A 24,498-nucleotide genomic window follows, 5' to 3' on the forward strand; every position below is an offset into this window, starting at 1 on the left:
TGAACGAACTTAATAATAATCGAGCTTCTCCAATAAATGAGCTTTGTACTTTTGATATTTGAAAATTTCAAAATAAGCATAATAATTGAATCTTAATTATAAATTTAATAACTAAATTAGCAATTATAAATAAATCAATAATTCATGAACATTAATAAATGAGTAGTTCATGAATATAAATAAACGAGTTGTTCATGAACTTATCTGAACGAGCATATCTATATTCGTGTTCAAGCTCATTTATAAAACAAGCTTCAAAATTTGTTCAAGCTCGGCTCATTTATTAAATAAACGTACATAAACGAGTTTCAACCGAGCCTGAACACAAGTAGTTTATTGATCGGCTTGGTTCATGTACACCCCTAAATAAAACTTGTCCAATTGAAAATTTTCTTAAACTTTACTATCTATCTATTACTACTTTTTTTTTTTTTTTTTTCTTTTGAGGAAATCTATCTATTACTCTATATTAAAGTGATTTTTTTTTTCCCCGAAGAAATTTTCGCTCCTAAACTTTAAACTTTTTTAGTTTATTTATTTATTTTTTATTTTTTTGGGTAAAAGCATTAATTTGTGCATTGTATTAATTTATTATTATACATCGCACATTTTTTTAATCTATCTATCGTCTACTTTTTTCCTTTAAAAAACTTTTGTACACATCAAATAACTTTAGTTATATTAGGTAACTTTCATTTATTATAGGGTAATTTTTGAGTATTTTGAGATAACTTTAAAACGGATGTACAATATTTTATTTTACATCCGACTTTTTAAAATGTTTTCTTGAAAATATTTTCTCTCATGCTTAATGTTGTGCATAATACTGGATAAGTAATCGCCGAGTATTAGTTTTTGGTTTCCCGCCTTTTCCCAAAAATCCTCATCATATCCATATGAAGTATGAACCAAAACACGCTCAACAAAGCACTTCTCAAGAACTCCCAAAATCCTGCATTAGCATGGCAGATCTTCAATCGCATCATTTCCAATCCTTCTTCTTCATCTTCATCTTTCTCCCTCCTAAATTCTTTACCTTTGATTGCCCAGATTCTTATTCGCGCCAAAATGTACTCTCAAATTGACACTCTTCATCAACACCTTCTTCTTCTTCACAAACAATCAGCAATTCCTCCTCTGTTTTCCCTTGTTCGTATTCTAGCTAAATCCGGCCTTGTTGACGAGGCTATTTCACAATTTCAATCTACCCGGAAAGAATTCCCTAATAACCCTCCACCAATTTATGTTTACAATGTGCTTCTTGAGTCGTCGGTTCGAGAGAATAAGTTTGATTGGGTTCCCTTGTTGTATAAAGACATGTTCATTTCTGGGGTTTCGCCTGAAGTTTACACTTTCAATCTTCTGATCAGGGGTTTGTGTGATTCGGGTCATTTGGAGGATGCGCGCAAGGTGCTCGACAAAATGTCTGAGAGAGGTTGTAAGCCGAATGAGTTTAGTTTTGGGATTTTGATTCGTGGGTATTGTAGGACCGGGCTTGCGACGGAAGGGTTGGTGATATTGGATGAAATGAGACGATATGGTTTGGTTCCTAACAAGGTTGTTTATAATACTTTGATTTCTAGCTTTTGTAAAGAGGGTAAGGATGTTGAGGCTGAGAAGTTGGTGGAAATGATGAGTAAAGATGGTCTGGTTCCGGATGTTGTCACTTTCAATTCTAGGATTGCAGCTCTGTGTAAGGCAGGGAAGATGCTAGAAGCTTCTAGAATATTCAGGGATATGCAGATAGACAATGCACTTGGTTTACCTAGACCCAATATTGTTACCTTCAACCAAATGCTCAAGGGGTTTTGCAGGACAGGGATGCTCGAGGAAGCTGAGAATTTGGTTGATACGATGAAGAATAGTGATTGTTTGATGTCGCTGGAGAGTTATAATATATGGTTGATGGGTTTGGTGAGGAAGGGGAAGCTCTTAGAAGCACAAATAGTTCTTAAGGAGATGTTAGAAAAGGGAAAAGAGCCTAATATTTACTCATATAACATTGTGATTGATGGGTTGTGCAAGAATGATATGTTATCTGATGCAAAAAAGATGATTAATTTGATGAAAAATTGCGGTATACAGCCTGACACAATAACTTATAGCTCTTTGCTTCATGGATACTGTAAGAGAGGGATCGTAGCTGCAGCAAATACTACTTTGAATGAGATGATGAGTGCTGGATGTTTTCCAAATATTTATTCCTGCAATATTTTGCTTCACAGTCTGTGGATGTTTTCCAAATATTTTTTCCAAATATTCATTCCAAATTCAAATGCATTAACATTTTCAAAAATTAAAGCGCCATGTAGGATTATATTTTTTTTTAAAAAAAATTAATTTAGAATGCCACGTAATAGATTTTAAAGTGTCATGTATTAGATTTTAAACGCCACGTATGATTTTAAGCACCACATAGGATAAGCGCCACGTATTATTATTATTATTATTATTATTATTATTATAAAAATATCAAAAAAAAAAAAACCTACTAAGTCAATCAATTTACAAGAAATTGGTGGGGAGCCAAGATATAATTTGGGCCCCCACCCCTCTAACTATAGCGAACCCGATCCTGCTGAAGATGTGAGCAGCTGCACGAGCACCAATATTCTGAGTCTTAGCGAACGCCTGAACTCGCTTTAGCAATGCAATAACATCCTTTTCTAATTCCCCCAACGAAGAAAAGGAGAAAGGAAGAAAACCATAGCTAATAGCCCTGCAACGCGCCCCATACTTGTCCCGCTTCCGCTGAGCCGCCGCTGACACAATACGACCAGGAACGAAGTCAGACAACCCCGATTGTGTCAAAGGTGAAGACCCCGTCAAGTCAACATATACATCAAGGCCTCTATCCCAGGAATAAAGCAACACATCTGCTGGTCGAAGAGCCCCGTCGTTCCCTCGAGTCAACCCAATGTTAATCTCCTTTCGAGCAGGAAATCCCAGACCGAAAACAAATATCAACAAGGGTGTCACGAACAACGTTGTGCCGATGTTTAATACCCACCATCCCAGCACAAGACACTGCATGCTCCCCATAAATATCCTCATCAAATACCCTTGAGCAAGCAGAACACGGTGTTGAAACGGAGAACAAAGGAACACCCAACCGGTAGCAAAGAACACAACGATAAGTCTTACCATTCATAGTCTGACCCAAACCTGATATCGAGACCTTCCGCAACCAGGTCGAAGCGTGATCCCCCTGTTGGGACTTCCATAAGGCAACTTGACGCGGAGATAAGGAGAAAGTGGAATCTGCAGATGCAGTGACCTTCGTGAAATATATATCTGCTAGTTTTTTCATGAGTTTGGGGGCATCGATGTCACTAGGGTTACTCATAAGGTCAGTTTCCACAGTCCTGTTAAAAAGACTAAGAGCACCATCGAATGCCGGTCCCGAACAACAATACCCGAATTGCGAAGAAGCGTAGCTTGAAGACCAGAAGACTGCAGACGCGACACAAGGAAAGCATAGTGCCGAACATCACCTACCGAATAGACACCCAAACCACCATAAGAAAAAGGTAAGGTGGCAAGTCGCCATTGCCAATCACCAAAACCAGGCCCCGAAGCAGTTACAGAACCCGAGCTCAAAAGCTTTTCCATGAAAGACTTCCCTTTCTTTAGGAGACCACCAGGGTGGAAGTAACTGGTTCATTTCCTTTTCAAGAGGAAGTCGCCTAGAAAAAAACTGTTTTTACGCCCTTGGGACACCTCAATCCTCTTTAGAGGAGGATTCACACTAGCCAAGGCCAAGGATGCGCTCCAAAGAAACTCAAAGGGCCGCGTCAAAAGAAAATTTATATTATTATTATTATTATTAGTATGAGTATTATTATTATCATTATTTATTATTATTTATTTATTTATTTATTATTATTATTATTAGTATGAGTATTAATATTATTACTATTATTTACTATTATTATTATTATTATTATTATTATTTATTATTATTATTATTATTATTATAAAAGCGAAAAGAAAAATTTATATAATTTAGGATTATTTTAAAAAATCATAATTATATCACAATTATATTAAAAAAATCATAATATTTATAGATAATAATTGCTATCATTACCTAAATGTCAATAAAAAAAATCAATCGTCATAGATATGATTATCACATTAAACGTATTATAATAAAAAAATTAATGATAAGATTTAATTTCATTAGTTTTTTTTTTCTTATTATCTCATAAAAAATACATACAGATAGAGATTGGGATTTTTAAAATATTAATAATGATAAAATAAAAGTTGAATGAAAAAATATGATTTGATTTCATTAGTTTATGATTTTTTCTTATTATAAACAATTATTAATTTGGTTTATGTTTCTTTCAAGAAATAAAAAAAAAAAATTATTTTGATTTATGTATCACCAAAAAAATCACACAATAAATCATACGAAACAATTTGAGATTTCATATTATGATCAAATGTCTATATAATTCCTTTAAATATATTGAAATGAAAATTTTATAAAATATATAGTGTTTATACATGTGAATTTAATTGTACACGATTTTAAGAAAATAGTAGTAAAATGTATTAATAATTATTGTTACGATTGAATAATAAATGTTAAATTCCTATATTAATAGAGAACTATAATTTTACGTAATTTAGTTTCATGTAATTTGTTAATTTCTAAATTATTTAATACAATTTGAGATTTGCCATTGGCCAAAAGTCTTATTTTTTTAGTTTACTAATCTATGACAATGGGTTAGAATAATGTCAGCAATCTTTCGATCGCTTGGCGATAATTATAATGACAAAGTCTGTCTTTCTTTAGTTCTCGACGATAGCAATTCTGTGATTGTCGATTACCCTTTCATTAAACTGATTTATAATCTTAAGGTATAATTTTCAAGGATAATAAAATTACTGTTTAGATTATATGATTATCTTGTTGTGAATCGTGTTTTGAATGATATAATCCCATTTGTTTATTAAGATTCCAAATTCATTATTGATATCTAATTGTCCTATTTGTTTTAGAAAATGAATGTTTTTGCATTTTTGCGATCTTTCAAGAACAAGTATCAGATTTATTTTTGAGTGTTATGTCTGAAAATGTGTTGAAGGGTCCGATGCTTAATTCCAAAACAGATTTATGCAATTACATATATGTGTAATGTCCAACACTATTCAATTATAATAAAGGGTCCGATGCTTAATTCCAAAACAGATTTATGCAATTACATATATGTGTAATGTCCAACACTATTCAATTATAATAAAAAGTTACATGAAATTATTTACAAATTACATGAAGTTATGTTATTAATACGTATTATATTAAAAAGCTTTTCTAAAAAAGTTTTTATGCAACATGTCACTATTCCTGTCAAATGGTTATCAATAAAATTATACTAATCTTATAATAAATATACGTATAAAATAATTTATTTCATTAATTATCAATAAAAAATGAAATTACCTTTTATTTTTATTAAAAAAGACTGAAATTGGAAAAAAAAAGAAAAAAAAAAGTAATTCAACATAAATTATTTAATAATAAGACAATTTTATATAATAGGATGAAATATTATAGATATTTTTATTTTTATTATTAAAGTTTAATTAGGATGAAAATGATATAGATAGCCTTAGACCTCTAAATAAGAAGTTAAAATGAAAAATAAATAAATATAATATTTAGGTGGATGCATTCTTAAATTAATACTCCTTCTATCTCAGTGACTACATGCCGATGCACTAATTTGACCTTTTTTTTTTAATGTAAAATTAAATATTAATAAAAATTACACTATCTTCGTTAATTTTTTTTTTTTGAACGGGAAGTAATAATATCATTAAATAATAGTCATACGACATCTACAATAAAGATCTGTAAACCACATATTTAGAGAATATACCATAACTTTTACTATCAAATTCATAACTAATTTGCATATTTGGCTTAGCTCATACCCCACTGCTTCAAGCTTGACGCGAGCAATGATTTTCAATGTCTTTGCATCTTTCCAAGTAGAGACCTTCGCAATCTACGTTGATGTTTTGATCGAAATGTTGATGACAAACCCTAGATCCATAGGAATCCAAATCGCCTTCCCAATTATTATAAGAACCATAAAAATAAAATTCCCTTCCATGGATGAGAATCAAAATCCCAGAAAATTGGAACAGAATCTCACTGATGGAGAGAACAAAATAAATTAAAACAAACCAAAACGTAAATCAAAGCAAAAAACTAAATTGAAATAAAGAAAATGGGTCGGAAATAGTCTAATTTCCGAAGAAATAAATTAGACTATTTTCGGCCTATATGGCCAAGAAAACTAAAACCCTCCACTATCTCCATTAATTAATTACTGCAGGTAGTAATAAAAAGTTATATTATGAAATTTAATATTAATATCCAACAAAATATGTTTTTATTATGTTAGTAAAAAATTATAGTCAAAGTTAATAAATTAATAGTGAAAAAAAGTCTAACGTATCAATTATTGTGGGACAGAGGGAGTGGATATATATTAAGGGCATGTTCTGATTTACTGAAATGAGCTGAACTGAGCTGATTGGAGTTGAACTTAACTGAACTGAATAGATTTGAAATGAATATTTTATGAGAGAAGGAAATTAGGAACTAAACTGATTATTTGTAGCCTTAATGAATAATGACTACATATAAATAACATTGTTATAAGTAATGGAAAGAAAAAACTTAGTATTATGCATACATGTTTGAGATCTAAGCGAGTTTTATTTTTTATAGAAGTAAAATTTTAATTCAGGACCCTAAAAACTTGTTATAACATTATATATTTGAATTCCTTGGTTTTTTTTTTTTTTTTTTTTTTTTTTTTTCTCTTAAATACTAATTTAAAACTAAATAAATAATGATGGATATCTACATTGTTAGAAGTCTTAGAGCTAATTAGTCAAGACAAAGAAACAAATGCAAATTGAACAGTGCAACAATTGGATATCCTGAATAAGCACGACCAGTTTTGTTTTTTTTGTTTTTTATTATTGTTTTGAAAACAAGCAATCTATATGCACTGAGATAAGCACGACCAGTTTACCAAGCCATCAAATATATTTCACAATTACAATAAAAAAAATGATGATTAAAACTTCTTGTTATCAAAACGTTTATTGTTGTACATAAAAGTATGATTGTACCTTTTGAGCCTGTAATTAGAACTCTCAGTGCATGGTAAAATATTAAATTATATTATATCAGATAGCATAATAAGTCATACATACTAGTCCATGTTGCTCTAAGTACAAGCAGATTATTTACAAAGATGATATTCTCTACATCAGCAAAAGATCCACAATGTGCAAAGTAGAGCATATTAGTTAGGTGAGTTCATTTAATGACGGAGTAGCAGAATCCTAGTAGTTTGCAGTGGCCACGCTGAGAGATTGGTAAGAAAAGTATGAGCAACTGCTGGTCAAGGTGCTCTTGCTAAAATGAAAGCACAATCTACATTACAGATGTCCAATTAGCTCAACTGTGATGAGGAGTTTAGCTCAGCTTCTAGCATTCTGTCCGCAGGCATGCTACTTGCTGGTGGGCCAATCAAACTTAGCAATACCTGCAAATTAGATAGTTAAGTATGCAGCAGAAGTTGTATGAAAGGATTGAGAAGACTGCAACTTACAGGCAAAAAGATGAGCCCGTGCAGGAAACCAATGATAACTAATGCCAAGTACATTTGAAAGTAATAAACCTGCAAATATATATATATATATATATATATATATATATATATGTATATATATATCAGTTATATGATCATTCATCAGGTTGTCACCCATTTCATAAAATGGAATAGTGATAGATCACAGATAGATGATAGACCACAAAAATCTCTGATCTTGCAAAGCATAGTACAATAACTCCGACCAGCTTAGTCAATGTGATTCCACTGCAAAAGAAGGAAAAATAGGTATCAACTAGAAGAATTTGTGTAACGACAAGAGATTTGACTTTAATCAATGGTTGAGAGCTCATAAGTTCATTAGTCATATCTATATTTGGCTTGATATGATTATATGATGTATTCTAGTAAATTAGTAATAAAGGAATCACATAATACAAAAAAAAGGTGATGCATGTGAGGCTGATTGAGGCATGGCCAATACCCATGAATGATTACAAGTCATTGACATGAAATATCCCAAAAAAAAAATTGATAAATACAGGAGTGTGTTACCTGAAAACAGAAGCTCCCATGGTACCAAGCGCCTCCTTTGCTCGCTGGTTTCTGTCACCGTGGCTGACCTGAAAATAATCCAGCAACTTGAGCACCATAGAAAAAAATATGGAAAACTATAAAGGGAGGAAACTAAATCCGTGAGCCTATCCTAATTCAATTTAACTAGTTTTAGAAGGGTCAACCAACATAAGAACAAATAATTCTGAGAAATTTACCGAAAATGCATGTGTTATATGAACACAGAACTCAACAGCAATTCCTATTGACATGATAAGATTGACAACAGATACAGCATTCAGTTGGATACCCAGGATAGCCATAACACCCTGCATTTTCGATCATATAACAGATATGGGGTAAGTAAATATCAAAACTTAGTTCAGAAAGAAACATATGAATATCTGAATATCGGCTTTAACACCTAGAAAAGCATTCAAGTCCTTTTGATAAAGATAATGCCAGTGTTGAAGTCAACAATGATGCAATTCCACAAGTGGGTTTACAGATTCTAACCATTAACATACACAGCCCACAAGCTCTAACATTCCAAGTTTTGAAACTTCAAAAGACCAAGTATAGAAAAACAAATTTTTTACGTGTATGTAAGAGAACAATGTAGGATTTGAAGACTGTTAATTTCTAAGGCAATAGTATCATATTATACCATGAGATCAACCACTATCATCGCCAGAACAAGCAAAATGATGGCTGAACTCCACAAACTGCAGTTGAAAAAAATAAATTATAAAAAATGTGCAATGAGCCTTATGAAAGGAAGAAAGTTGAATACTTTGCATAAATAGGCAGAAAGGACCAAAAGTGCAGGGATTTCAAGCTTCTTACCTGGAAGTTATGAATAGGCACACAATGAAAACAGCACCTGTGGTAACAATTGACACATCACTGAGTAATTCTTGAGGAGCACTGTGTCATGTCTAAACTAAGGCCATATGCTAAACTGAATGAGAGGACAACGACAACATAATCAAAGAAAATGAAACACTAAAATTTTCAATTATATAAGACCATCGACTATAAGTCTATAAGTAATAGTCTTTTTTTAATATAAGAACATCTGAATCATTTCTTTCCTTTTTTTTGGGCCGTGAAAGTAAGACTTATTGCCTTATCCTTATTGTCATGTGTTGATGTTTGTATACTGATTGTTTTCGTTGCTAATAATTTAACTCTCAATATGACCTCTTATATCAAATACCAAATAGTATAGAATATAGATCTCAACATTTGGTATTAGAGAAAGACCAACTAGAGACTAAGACATCAGCCAATAGAGAAAAAAAACCAAAGCATATAATATAACCATAAAAGTTATTTTAGGTTGATAATCATTAAGCGTCTTTCTCAAATTTGATTTGCTGACAATAATATTTATAATAGTTAACAATTAGAGGAAAGAATATGCTTCAAAACTCCATATTCATATTCCAATTCAGAGAGAAACAAACGAAAAGAGGGATGTATAAACTTGTGATACTGCCCACAAGGTGACAAGATTTATGTTAATGATAAAGCCAAAAGCTTTTAGAAGCACTTTTAAAATACTAACCAAGGGCAATAGCTAGGTTGATGACAGCAGTTCTCCAAATGTCCAGATATTGCTCAAAAAAAATATAGAAGACTGAATATGGAAAGATATCCATCTGCAAAATTATCATACATCCAGTAATACCATGAGAAACACAAAGATGAAAATTTTTCCCAACAATGAAGGTTTTTAAATAAAGAGGATGTCATTCTATCCCTAAAGGACTAAAGGAGAAAGAAAAAAACTTAAATAAAATAAAAATGTATGATTATACCTCCAGCGAATCAGAAATTTTTGAGCTGAACTGACGGGCAGCACGGAGTGCATTAACGTAGTCACTCTGTCATTGAAAATGAATCAAATGGCTTGAGGGATCTTAACAATTACAAATGCCCTATTAGGCTAAGAAACTATTGGTTATGTCACACTGTAGACATGAACTAACCTGTCTGTTGACTGGTGTGTGATACGTTCGAAACTCAGATGCTCTAATAACACCGCTCTCATAACCTGGTTCAGGTTTCAACAAACAGATTTCAATCCTGGAACTTATAATTTAAGAGAGACATTTCAAGAATCATGCATAGTAGATGGCAAAGGTGAAAAGGAAGAAAGGAAGAGAGAATAGTAGACCATTCAAGTCCAGACTAGTAGAGTAGGCTCCATGACCCCCCTTAGCACAATCAGCAGAAGGCAATGCATCGAGAAACCACGGCAGCTTTTCTCTAAACTGTGTAGTAGAAGGACGATCGTTGCGAAGTTCTGAGTGGCGAAAGCACTGGAAGAAATTCACATGTAGGGTTCATACTAGTATACTTGGTAAAATAATTTATGACTAAAGAAATTGGCAATTAATTTTTATTAGGCATAAAGAAAAACTTCATTACTGTAGTACAATCTTTGCAAACTCCCCCATAACCACAAGGCCCTTCGTCAGGTGAACAGCATGGAGGCTGGAGAGCAAATTAAGATACATTAATAAGAAATACTAGTAAAAGAAACAACTAGAAGCAAAATCAATTTTATTGACAAATCCTTCCTAAGAAATGCATTCCCCATTGTACAAGAACAAGTTTAGTATTTGTGTGGTTGTCCGCTCTCAATTATAAAATAAAAATATTTACTAATCTTAGTCAAATGTCTAGAATATCAACTTTGTGGATCTACAAACTCATTACTTTATTACTTAAGTTTTAGCCTTCTCTCTGCCAACAGGTTCTCTAATTGGTGAAAACCTAACAGCCAGTCACTTAAAAGGCAATTTGACTCAAACCTAAATTCTTTTGTGGCCATTTTGGTTGGGGGGAGGGGGGTAAGAAACACTAACCTGATCATCAGGAGGGCAATAGCTACCATTAACAAACTTTCGGCAACAACCAAAAGCTTCAGGTGATAGCCACACTAGAAAATCATCAAGCCATGAGGCTGCTGGCTTTGCAATGTAGCTAGATTCTGGTGTCAAAGATGCTCTTGATATCTGCAATCATTTAACCATGAAATCCATTTGTTAAAGCAGCATTGTAACTATGGAAACACCATAATATAGTAAGCAGAACAGAAAAGGGGTAATAAGGTATGTTGGATTTAGGCAAAAAGTGCATGTTAAAACAGATCAGCAAACATATATGTAGGGTGTATCCATAATGATGAATATCAATAGAAGTAAAAACACACTTTAATGAAGCACACTATTAAAAAGGTGGAGACAGAACACAAAATCAGCAAAAGGAAATGGGGGTTTCACCTATCCAAGCTGAATAAAAAGAAAATGACAAGGAGGAAGAAGTTTCATATGCAAGAAGCACACATTAAAACTGTATTCATAATGCATCAATTTCAAAATCATAAAAGCAGTTAGTACACATCTACATTTAAAGAAAACAACAACAACATAGCTAAGCTAAACTTGAGGACACCAGCCAGTATGCTAAATACAAAGTATATTCTACCAAAGACTTAAGTTGAAAAGTTACCTCATTTAGAAGAGAATTCGAGTCACACTTGCTAATTGAACACAATTGATTTGTATGCCTTGAATTAGAACTGCAAAGATATGAAACATATATCTTTATGAAAATTTACATAAAACATACTATGCTAACTAGAATATAGCAAATAGAAAGGCAATCTTTTGTTGAAATATATGTTACTGAACTAAGATATGAGACATCACTTACAAAGGTGATTAGCATTCAGCCTCGAAAATACCAATTAAAAGTTTGTCAAGCATCCATTATTCCATTGTTAGCATAATGCATTGTCACTTGAAACTTGAGAATGTGACTTTCTATTAACTAAAAATTATAAGCTGCGGTACCATCATATACAATAGCAACACTGTTTCTAATTTTTAGCAAAGCCTAACAGGTAACTTTCCAATATCCCAAGAAATCCATCATAGAAGATTTGCATGTATTAAAGTTCACAGTTGTTCTTAAGGATAATTAGTGGTTTAAGGGCCTTCTCTTGGAAAGTTTTCCTCCGCTGTGGACTGTGGTTAATCTTGAGGGGAATGACGAGATATAGCAATAGATATGAGCGGATCATTTTCTCTCAAAGGTTTTTGTAAGTTTCTCAGAAAAATTAAAATAATTAATGATATGGAATGACAAAAGCACCTCCTAAAGCATTAAATTCTTCATAGGAAACAAGGTCAAACAACCAAAGAGGGATTCCAGCAAAAGGTGTTCTTTAGAAAAGGATTATATTCTGTGAAGCAAGTATAATTCACTTCATGAGGAGAAAGGCTATTGTCTGCTCTCCTTCTTGGGTTTTATCTCTGAACTCTCTGAGGCTCAGCTTTGTCTGTAATGGGTTGTGTGCAGCTTCATTATGTGGGGGTAACTTCATGCGGTTTGGAAAAGAAAGATGATTTGACTGTTGTAATGTTGAAAATGGTTCTCTTTATTTAAATCTATTTAAATAAACGCCCAAAAAAAACCCGCTGATATAGAAAAATTGAAAACTTCTCCATGAAATAAGTTCTAGTGCACGAGTACATGCCTAATGAGAAACATAACAAATACCTGTAGTTATAATCCTTTACAACAAAATACAGGGGAGGTCCAACTCTGAGATGCTCTGAAATATTATTAAAATAGCCCTGCAACCACAAGTGAACTAGTGAGACCAGGAAAAGTAGGCAGTGGGATAAGATAACATAAAACATCAAGGAACTTGATAAGCACAGAAAGACCTGAAGATATGAATCCCGAGGAAGAGCAATCTGTTGCTCTAAACCTGGCTCAATCCTGGGGCACAAAGCCTACACAGAAAAAAATAGAAATGTAATAGAAATATGTCAAACAAAGTTGCAGGTGGATGGATGCGTAGTTCAAAACTTCAATCAACTTAGAAATAGAAATTTTGATGAGTACAACTTACGATGCCTGCTAAAGCCAAACCAGAAAATAGAGCAAGAACAAGTACTTTAACTCCACGATGTAAAAGAACGGGTGCATGAATTTCCTGCAGAATGATAGAAGGGACTTTTAAAAATCAATATTATCCCCGACGAGTCTCTTCAAAAATTCTAAATTGTTAGCTTCTGCAAATTGACAAGAGCTAAAGCCAAAGGCAACTACGAAATTGAAGTTGTTATATCATCAATGTCAGCAATCAAATTTCAATCATCAAACTTGACAAACTGCACTGAAGAAAGCAAAATACAGTCATTTTCTCAAAAAGCAGATTAAAGAAAGGAGGCCGTTTGCTAGTGTTTAAATGATATTGAGTTACTTTGATGATCATTTCAACTTCCAAAAATTAAAAATCTACATAAGACAAATATCTATTAACTACAAAGACCAAGGATCTGTCATCATGTAAGTATACAGGTTGTGCTCAATTCCACAACGGAATCTTGGAGGACATAAAAAATAGGTAAGATCAGTAAAATACAGATCCACAAAGCAGGCAATTCCCATATTTTTTTTCTTTTCTTTTATATATAGAGGATGAAGGGGATGCCAAGTAGAGGACACAGACACCATAATACTTATAGCCTCTCTAGCACATCAAAGCTTTGCATACTGAGGCTTAAATGAGTTAAATCTCCTGAATAGGAAGTCTAAATGACCTTTGTCTCCTCTAATTATTAAGCATACCTTCATATATTGAGTAAGCAGTCCTGGAGTTCTCTGATAAATCTCTGTGCCATACATATAAATACATATATCAGCTCAATTATACGATGAATGCAAATAACAGACCAAACCCATCATTTAGAGAATAATTTGATCAACAGTCAAATCAGAAATGCAATTGAACTGATCTTGTAGAACCTCTATTTAATTCCACAGATGCTGATGAAATTCTAATGCATGGGAAACAGTCAATTCTGAAGTCTTCAGCTCTCTTGAAGTCCAAAACTATTAGTGCAACAAAAGCACTGAGTTGAAGAAGAAAGTCCAGAAAGACGGCCAAAGCTACAGAGATGGACACAGTTGTATCGATCAATTGAACAAATTAACATAAAGACAAAATAAAAACTTCAAATAATAAAATCAGAACCAATCAAACCTGCAAACATAGAAAAAACACGGCATGCTGGCATAGTGATAAAAGCTCCCACTGCAAATGCCAAGACCTCAGATAAACTAGCAAGTGTTATGGAGGGACCAACTTCAACAAGGGCATTGCTTATTCGTTCTTCTAAAGATATTTCAATTGACTGCCGTTTTGCAGCATGTACCAATATGCACATGTTATCAACTCCAACCTGTCAACAAAAGATTGAGAGACTGAATGCATAAATTATGTTTGAAAGCACTTTGCACCCTTAAACCTTGAAGGTAAAGGAAAGTAAATAGAAAAGAAATGTTAGCATTATAAGCACATGGAAGATCAAAAATATGCAACAAGGTATTTAAACAACAAAGGCTATCCTGAAATAGCCAATAAGCCTTTGTAAAAGTAGATTTTACTATCAATTCAGGCATCATAGAAAGATGCATTGTAAATGACAATAGGTTGGAAAATCATGCAGAACATTTGCATAGATGAAAGCAAAAATTGTGAAGATCGAAATATAGTAAACAAGAGTATATCATGAACCTATAATCCAACATGAAACGAGAATGCTGCAAAGCTATATTCTTTTATCTGGAGTAAATATAACAGCAATGCAAGTTGTTACAATAGGCAGGTTTTCAGACTTGGAATTTCAGATTGTAACTAGCAATTTAATAAAGGTGGAAGCTTTAATATTGATTAACATTGGTGGAAGGGTTACAAAATAATAGGATTAATAGCTTTAAACTATCACTCTCATAATAGCTTGAGGCTATCACTCACTAACAATGGCTTGAGGCCATGATTCTCTAAGGTTTCCCTTAAACACAAATTTCTGCTAACCATTTTCTTTCCCCTCCCTCTCTATTTATACTTAGGACTATTAACCTAATACTAGTAAAGCAATATTACTAGAACACCCATACTACCCCTCCTTAGGTTAGTTTATTACAATTATAAACGGTTGATGATACAAATGACAAGATTCATTTAGTCTCTCCATCCAAATAATAAAGACTAAATGACACAAAGGAAAAGGGTTCAAATTACTTCATGACAACTGTATTGAAAATATTGACATGATTATGCTCAACATGAAAGCAACATTTTGCCAGATGAATGGCATACTGACTCATCTCTTCGCAGTACAATGCAAGATAGTGCTTCAATTATCTATGCAAATCTGTAGATTGCATCCCTTGTCAAATGAATTCATGATGATCAATTGGAATATATCATCATCAACATCCAGAATTGTCATATACATGTATCATAATTTTGATTTTTTTTACTGTACTCAACATTAAAATAAATAACGGACACTAACAAATCATATAGTGGTAGTCATACATAAATTTACTTCCAGAAGAAAAATTATGATCAGAAGATAACAAACACTCAGACACACGTGTAAATCCAAAGCAAATCATATTTATATATCAAATGATCAGTTAACTTACAGCCAAAACAAGAAAGGGGATGACTTCCATTATTATTAAAGTTGACTTCACTCCGAAGGCGCTGAAGAAACCAACTGAGCCAAGAACAGACAATATAACAACCACAACTCCTGAAAGTCCAAGTAAAGCCTGTAATAGTAACAAAAAATCAAATTACTCACTAGTATTTAGTTCACCGGACTCCATGCACAACCTATGTTAACCAAAATCTTTGCTTGCCCTCCAGTACCCATGTTGGATACTTGATACTCAACATGGATATGGACATTGAGCATTTCATTATGGACAAAAAGCATGAAGTGTTCCCAACACCCCTCCAATGAGGCTAAAAAGTTAAAGGACCTTCGGTTGTGTTGTATAATAATGACAATTCAGATAATGGAGAATTGAATGCGTACCTTGGATGAAATGTAAAAAGAGGACAAATGTGGTTTGTCTCCCAGAGTAAGTGATATATAAGCAAACATCACAAGATAGCTTATCTGATACAGATTAAACAAATTGCAAAACAAGTTAGTCACAAGCTCACAACCCCGTTTTTCTTAAATAATATAATTTTCGTAAAATAGTCAGGCACATAAAGATGACTTGCTATAAGGTTCATCCAAAGTTCACAAGGAAAATTTTGATATCTGAATAACTTACTAAAATTGTTATAACATCAGCAGTGCTCTCTCGTTTTAGTTCATCTTCAATTGAGCTTTCAGAAGAAAAAGATAAAGTGAGATTGCTAGACTGCACCATAGGTAACAGTTCCTCCTGTAATGGGAAATGGATCAAGAGTCAAAGCATGCAACCACAGATATGTTAAGCAGAAATTCAACCAGTACTATTGTACATGGTATATATGCAGAAAAAAAAAGTATATTTTTAAAGTTTTTTCCCTTCTATTCAAATTCCGCTAAAGATAAGGACCTTTTACATGAGAAGAAAATATAGGCTGAAGAGAGACTTCTAATGCTGTAAAAAGGAGCTAATGGTCAAACCTTGGCCAGATTAATGAAAGCCCTTTCCCATTTCACAGCTTTCCCATTTGCATCACTTGACTCATCAACCATATTAGTGACTGGGTAAGTTACCACAAATGCAGAAGCCTGACATTTGAACAACAAACAATCAGTCCATTATACCTTCAGTTCAGCAATGTTAGAGTTGATAAAGAAATTACCTCAGAAAAATTATTCCCGGAAAATCCCCCCAAGGCAACGCTGGGGTCAAGGGGTGCTTTAAAAGCGCTCAAACACGAGTCAGTGGATGTAAAATGCTGTGACAGGATACATGTCGTCATGCCCCAAAGAAGTGTTACTATATGTTCAGTATGTTAAAGGTAGAAAAGGTGTCTTCAGGCACTTTCAACAAACTGAGCAAATGTAATATTCTTAAAATAGAAAATTCCACTGCTTGAGTAGCAAATGCAACCACTTGGCCATACCCTCTGCAAACAATACCAAAAGATTACAACTACAAGGGGTTCACAAAGTGATTACCTGAAAGCAATACAAAACATGCTGGATTCCTCCAAATTCATCATAATTGTCAGGATCCATCTGGAAATACTGTCACATAAAAAGATAAGATTGAAGTTACATAGAATAAAGTTGTATTATATCTAGTAATGTGAAGAGATGCACAGCAATGCTGAAATAGAGACCCTACATCAAGTTAAAAGGATGCAGCATTCCAAGCCAAATGATAAATGAGCAAATTGATAATGTCTGAATGTGATGGATGATACATATGAGTGGCAAAACATGACACATTATAATTAAAGTTTTCAATCAACCTGAAGGATACTCTGGATGGCACAATCCTCCCCTAGAGGTTTCAAACAAATATCAGACAAAGACACCATTGATCCTGAATAATTCGCTTTCAGTTCATCAACCTGCAGCCAAAAAGTTAACCACAATCGAAAGCATCAAGAGAGAGTGAGATACACTAATAGACATCTTAACAGGTATGCAAACTCAACTAAAAGTCATTTATACCTTCTGTTGTATGTCAAAAAGCAACTGTATATTATCCTCTGTTACTATACTGGAAGATTTCCCATTCTGCGGATCTGGCCTGGTTGCCAATATAAGCTGAAAGTAGTGAACCATTCAACTTCAGTTTGCAATAGTAAATGTCAATTCTAAACCCTTAAGTTGCACTATAAATTTTCCAAAGTAATATTGTATCCTCTGATACGCAGAGTTTCTATATCCTAAGCATGAAAGAGGGAAAAAAAAAACAATTTCTGGTGCCAGACTGCCAGGTACTCAATGAAAATTCAGCACGAATCCAATGTCTCTCAAAGCAGAACAGACACATTACATGATGCATAGTTATTTTAATGACTAAGTAAACCATAAAGATGGAAAACAAAGTGCATATATGCGTTTACATGTCTCTAATACTACTACACGTCTGCCACAATATAAAACAGAGGTCTCAATGTCTCATACCTGTTCAATCCTATAGAAAGGAGCTAAGTGAGTGTCAAAAAAGTGCTTCTCTTCTGCTGCCTTGCTTCCAGGACCAACCCATAACTAGAACAAAAGAAGCATCTAAAGAAAATTATGATGCTGCCAATACAGACAATAATAATAAAAATATACAAAGCAATTAACATGTTTTCTTAAGCCACCAAAATTCTTGTCACGTTCTCAAAAAGAAAGAAAGAAATCAAAAAAATCTTGTAACTAGGAAGCTGTTCAATGATGTATGCATAGATATGCAAAGATTAGAAAAGAAAAAAGGTTAAGAGTGAAATTGTGCTATGCTTTCGTACATATTCAGCCTAATAAACTAATCCAGAATATAAATTTGGGATTCTGCATGACTAATGTAAAGAGGGAGAACACAAAGTTTAAAAAGAGAGAGAGAATAACATACCTTCTCAGGTCGAGTCTCGACCTTGAAACGTAGTAAACCCAAGCAAAGTATAAGAACTACGGCGACAGAGGAGCACAACACAAGGGCAGGATTCCTTGCAACCCAAAGTCCATACTTCCTGCAATAGGTTCATCATGAAATAGTTGAATCAATGATATATGTGCCTTGACTGTTCAGGGTGGAAAAAAATTATCCGCATTGCTAACCTAAAAGCATCAATCATAAATCCTTGAACAGTAGACTGAGACTGCAGCGCTTTCTCAGTATCCTAGTCATAGACAATTATCACGATATAAGAAAATAATTATTGAAGCTACTATATTACAAGATAACACTTGGAAAAAAAATCATGTATCAAGATAAAAAGTATGGTATAGTATGGCAGATTATACAAAAGGAAAAAATTTTGACCATGCAGATATGAACACAAGAGCCATAGATTTTGTTGGGGCTGGTGCAAAAAGTTATGAAGGTGAGGTTGATATTCTAATGTGTTTTCATATAATAATGCTCAAAAGTAGTTAGAGGTGAAAAGATTTCCCCAGTCGCCAGTGAAAATAGACAAATGGTCGGAGTTAACCTTCACGTTAGGGGTGTCATCGTTTGCCTCGCCAAAGGAATCAACTTTACTCAACAAAGGCGTCGTAGTAGATGCAAGACCAGTTCTTTCTGTTCTACGGTAGAAGAACCCCCATCCAAGAAAAGCAGAAACTAACAGTATATAGATGATGGCCATTGACAAGTCAATGCATTTCACCTGCAAGTATTATTAATTACCAAATCTATATGAGCCAGAAGGTAAAATAAATAATATACTTGTATACTTCTTCAGTTCCTCAATACATGCATCATTTTGAATTTTAACGGTGTTTATAAATGTCACTATTATAATTGTTGTCTGATCTTGATGTAAGTTTATAAAAAATCATTTTTTATATATCAATATATATTTCTAAGTAATAATGGTTAACTTCGTGCATTAACATACATAAAATTCAGAATGATGCATGTATTAAATAACAGAGTTGGTCACAATAACTTCACAGGTGGCAAAACACCCAAAGTAGTTGATTCAAAGAAAAAAAGAAAAGCTAGAGTCATTGTTTTAATATCAGTTTGGACCTCAAGTGAACCCAGCCTAACTGAGCAGGAATCCTTTGTCTGTGAATGAGGAGGTTCTGAACTTGAGCACACAGGTGATGAAGGACAATCACCACATGAGCAGCCCAGCGAAGTGTCATTGCAGGAGTAGGTAGACACATCCATAATCTGCATTCCAGATGATTCAGGAGCGCTAGTCTGAAAATTGATGGAATATGGAGATCCGGGCATGCCGGATCCAGCCCTCTGACCAATGAATGCAAACCATTCTGAAAATTATATAGTTTAGTAAGTATTCTCTTAACAGAAAAAGCTTTCCCAAAAAGGCCCCGTTTGGTTTGATGTAAAATATTTTCAAGGAAAATGATTTACCCTTTTTTTTTCTTTTTTCTTTTTTTTTTTTTCTATTTTCCTTTGTTTGGCATGTAAACAAGTGGAAAATAATTTTGCCAATGGTGGAAAATTGCATCCTTAGTGGTGGAAAACATTTTCTTTACAAAACAAGGGAAGTCACATTTTCCTTCTTCCTTACCTCCTTTTTACTTTCCTCTCATCCTTCCTTACATTTCCACTTCTATGTTTAATTTTTTCTTTAACTTTTCTTGTAAGGAACCAAACTAAGGATAACCAATTTGCGATTGTGGTTTTCCTTGAAAATTTGTTTTTTATGAAAACTAATTTTTTATTGAATATGTTTTACATCAAACCAAACAGGGCCAAAAGTATATTTTTAACTTCCAAATATAATATTGAAAGGGGAAAAAGATACTAGTAACACAGATGAGCCTGCTTGGTCAATAGAATCCCCAACAAATGGCTAAATCCCAATCTCTTGTATTAATACTAAGGTATATACTGTTTATAAAATAATAAATCAAAAAGGGCATTAGTAGTGTATCCCCCCAATTCTCTGTTATACGGTTCCTTCATAGGTGATCCAAAGGGATTAATTCCCCCTTCTCACACAAAGTAAGACACAATAGCATCATGGAGAGCAGGAAAAAGGATTCTCATAAAATTACTTTCTTTTTCAGGTCCTAAAACAAGAACTAAGTCTGCTCTATTTAGCTTCACAGCCACTGCCTGAAGCAAGAAAATAACACTACTAAAATGTTGGTGGGCAGTTGGTCAGTTGTGGACACTGAAGAGTTTCCTATACAATAAGGATATGTTTCTGGTAATCTCCAAATATACACACATTTTTTTCACTCTTTAGTAATCAGGCAAAAAGGCTACACCCTTTGTCCCGTGTGCAAGCTTAGATAAGACTTACAACATTCTGGGTAACAGATCCCAAAGCTCATAAATAATTTGGTATGAATGGAGAAAAAAGAGGATGTTACTTTGAGAGGTTTACTTAGAATGTAAAGAAGTAAAAAACTATATGAAAACACATTAGAATATCAACCTCACCTTTATAACTTTTTGCACCAGCCCCAACAAAATCTATGGCTCTTGTGTTCATACTACCGAATTTTACATCCTTGCAAGAGTTATATAAACCTTCACCAAAATCTTCAGATACATAATATTCAATTCCATCCACAGTCAAGTTTCCATTTACCTGCAATACAGTTAAAACTTGATATATAAGACTATAACGATAGTGTTATTCTACTTCACCTTCGAGGCAAACAACTATTACACCTCCAAGATACAAAGAACATGCTCCAGTGAATATTAATAGCTTATAATATCTCTCTCCAGAGGAAGAAGGCTGGAGATTAAAACACAGATCTTTCATGAAACAAACTGCACAAATGTTAGGCATGTAGACACTGAAACTATAGAACAGCTCTAAGAGATAGTGGTTCAGCACCAATTAAATTGTGATACTAACCTTGCCAATGGATGTGACATTAATAAATAAACTCTGGTTTGGTGAGCATGAAAGCTCGCAAAAAAGATTCAGGAAGTTCCTCAAGCAAGCTGGGCAACCCACCAATAAAGGAATTGCCTGCAATAAAATATCCAAAGCTGAGCCTTTTTGACAAATGACTAGTAAACTGAATAAGACACTAACAAGCAACATATCTGTAGAAAATTTAAAGTCCTACAATTAGCACTCCCAGGTCCAGATCATATACAGGAACAAGCTTCTCTTAGCATATTTTATATTTACTGCTGGAACGCAGTGCCAGACAAAAATTTACCTGTTGAACTTGTGACCGCAACGTGTCAAATTGACGCTCTGTACAACAAACATTACCAGTAATGGTAGGACACAAACTCTGGATTTTTGCTGAAAAGAGATCATCAGGCTGCAAAGGATGACAAAAGGCTTTAAGCTAAAAAGTCCAACAAGGTTTGGCACAAATAATTTACACAAAAATAATCTTTATAACATGCCTTTTTTGAAGGAGAGCTGTAAGGGCAATTTAAAACTTTCCCATCACTACGCTCTCCACAAATATCATACATAGCACAATATTCTTCAGAATGTCTTCTCCTAAAAATCAAAGTAAAAAAAGTCAAATTACAAATTTTGCACAGACAGTAACAATTAAGAAAAATTAGATATATAGAGCTTAGATAAGTGACAAAAATCTTGTAGAATAGGAGATACAAGAGCCCAAATTATGTCATTCATCTTATTACATAGCCTAGATATTAAAATTTGACACTTAATATATTCCTCTAGAGTTCATGCTTTCCATAGCACATGTAATAGACTATTAAACTTTCTCCATTTTCCTAAGTTCTACTCACTTTCCATTTTCATCCATTTTTCTAAGTTTTACTCACTATTACTTTATTCCTTTAATAGCAACCTTTTACTTATTTTCTATCATATACAACCCCACTTCGTGGGCTCAGTGGTATTTAATAAAACACATGCTCTCTATCTCTCTCATCGTTAAAGTAAAAATACCCACATGCATGGTTCCCTTTTCCACTTATTCTTGGTTTGCGTAGCTATTGAATAGATCTCAAGAAAACAGAGGGAGCACATTTTTTAAAATCTAGCAAGTCAAGAAATCAAGATTGCTACTCAAAAAATAGATAAATCAACTTTTCATGCCCCCTTCTTACTTTTCATTTTATGCATTTATTTGGCGCAAAAAGAAATTAGTAATATATGGAAGGTAATAATCAGTCTTTCAAACAAACATAAGTTGCATGAAATGCTGATGATAACCTATTAGCAAGCACTAGATAAAGATGGAGATGATAATTAAGAGCTACGAGGCAGATATCTTGATAGAATGGTCTCCTTCACAGCTATAACACCCCATGTGTATCTCTTACTTGCTTTCAAGTAAGAAAATGTTATTCGGGGGAATCAAAGTCGGAACCTGTTGAGTTCTAAGAAAACTACCTCGAGATTAAATATCAAAAGGTTTCATGTAATACCTGAGTCTTTTATTCTAAATGATAGACAATATTTACCAAAATGATTAGATATCAAAAGGTTTCATGTAACACCTGAGTCAATACACGAGACCAATTGTAATCAAGATGGCTATCATGTCATTCACCTTTGAACCATCAAATTAACAAAAATATACTACAAACATCTAAATTCAGATGACTACAAACATCTAAATTCAGATGAAGCCACAAGGGAGAGAGATAATTGGAAATAAAAGTATGGAGTATCAAAGTATCAAATAATTAGTTATTTCACCTCACCCTGAAAATGAGAAAGTTAAAAGCTACTAAGAGAGGCAAACTGTTATGTAAAATAGTTAGGGAATGTAATAGGCTCTCCTCCCACTCATATGGCTTAAAATGTAATAATTAACTGCTGATTTGGTGCATTAGAATCTCCACAAAGTCCGAACAACCATCGCCACTACCTCAAATCCACCGCCACCTTACTCCTTAGTCTAACACCTGAACGATGCCTATTACCTCCATATTTATTCCTGTAATTCCAAGCATGCTCTAACAAATAACAGTACAGTTTACTCTAGTGATAATTCATATGAACTTCTACTGTGACTTGGAAACAAATAAGGAGTAAGTGAAACTATAAACCTGGCTATCATGCTTTTCACAACTTTCATGGAAAACTATGCCATTACATTTACATTTTCCAGAACTCGTCATTTTCAAAAGAAATTGTACTAGTATTAACAATTCAAACAAAATCTATTTATTGCCAAAAATTATATCATACGAAGCAAAATCAAGCCTTTAGTTTCCAGAATTCGATTAGTTAAATTTCAGACTGCTAATTTCCTTTTTTTTTTCTCCCCAATATAATCACTATTGAAAAAGATTGCGTCTGTAAATCATTGCATAATTTATCAAACAACCCAAATTAAAAAAAAAAATAAAGAGAAAATTGAACTTACCCCAGTATAGCATCAGAAAACAAGGAAGACCCAGAATCAGCATTGAGTAAAGTAATCAAAGAACCCAGAAAGACCAACTGCAAGTTACAGATGATCATCAGAACTTTAATCAAGTATTGCCACATAATAATTGCTAAAAAAAAACCCAGAAATGAAAATGATGATTTTTCAACTTGCAAGATCAAAAAGTGGTTATTTTTCTTGATGGTTTAAATTAGAAAAAGAATAAGCTAACCTGAATCATAAAAAGAGACACCAAAAATCTAAAAGATGATGCCATTGATGATTTCTCACATAAGCAAATTTAGTTTGATAATGGAAATTGGAGAGAGAAAAGGGAAGTGAAGATGAAAGAGGAAGTTGGTTTTCAGTTGAAAATGAACAAAATTTGTTGGGGTTAGTAAAGACTAGAGAAATTGAAGGTGAAAGCAAAAGGTCTTAGAATTTGTGTAGTAAAAGAAACGTATCATTTGTGATTTTGTCTTTGCCAT

The 24,498-nt window shown here is 33.5% G+C and overlaps 2 protein-coding genes across 2 annotated transcripts; one reads left to right on the top strand and one right to left on the bottom strand.

The window, feature by feature from the left end:
- The first annotated feature begins 655 nt into the window (after positions 1-655).
- LOC145589257 (uncharacterized) lies at positions 656-6,035 on the top strand. Its single transcript, XM_081645787.1, has 3 exons — positions 656-2,234; positions 4,746-4,875; positions 5,946-6,035. Exons 1-3 carry the CDS (start codon positions 904-906, stop codon positions 6,033-6,035), a joined length of 1,551 nt encoding a protein of 516 aa, XP_081501913.1. The 5' UTR covers positions 656-903.
- A 1,164-nt stretch (positions 6,036-7,199) lies between these two features.
- On the bottom strand, positions 7,200-24,485 carry LOC145590092 (uncharacterized). Its single transcript, XM_081646836.1, has 39 exons — positions 24,243-24,485; positions 24,008-24,084; positions 22,056-22,155; positions 21,860-21,967; positions 21,547-21,663; positions 21,120-21,270; positions 19,728-19,975; positions 19,186-19,362; positions 18,812-18,873; positions 18,606-18,723; positions 18,176-18,259; positions 17,717-17,812; positions 17,512-17,613; positions 17,216-17,284; positions 16,897-16,992; positions 16,715-16,822; positions 16,374-16,487; positions 16,127-16,210; positions 15,729-15,857; positions 14,278-14,476; positions 14,040-14,183; positions 13,863-13,906; positions 13,141-13,224; positions 12,953-13,021; positions 12,783-12,859; positions 11,730-11,799; positions 11,084-11,233; positions 10,644-10,709; positions 10,390-10,534; positions 10,202-10,266; positions 10,031-10,096; positions 9,778-9,871; positions 9,054-9,090; positions 8,875-8,932; positions 8,426-8,536; positions 8,208-8,275; positions 7,853-7,919; positions 7,653-7,721; positions 7,200-7,586 (listed from the first exon to the last, which is right to left on the bottom strand). The coding sequence occupies exons 1-39, from the start codon at positions 24,285-24,287 to the stop codon at positions 7,494-7,496; spliced, it is 3,861 nt and encodes a 1,286-aa protein (XP_081502962.1). The 5' UTR covers positions 24,288-24,485; the 3' UTR covers positions 7,200-7,493.
- Between the last annotated feature and the right edge of the window lie 13 nt (positions 24,486-24,498).

The sequence above is a fragment of the Chenopodium album genome, chromosome 17, assembly GCF_948465745.1.
Source record: "Chenopodium album chromosome 17, dcCheAlbu1.1, whole genome shotgun sequence".
In the NCBI taxonomy this organism is placed as follows: domain Eukaryota; kingdom Viridiplantae; phylum Streptophyta; class Magnoliopsida; order Caryophyllales; family Amaranthaceae; genus Chenopodium; species Chenopodium album.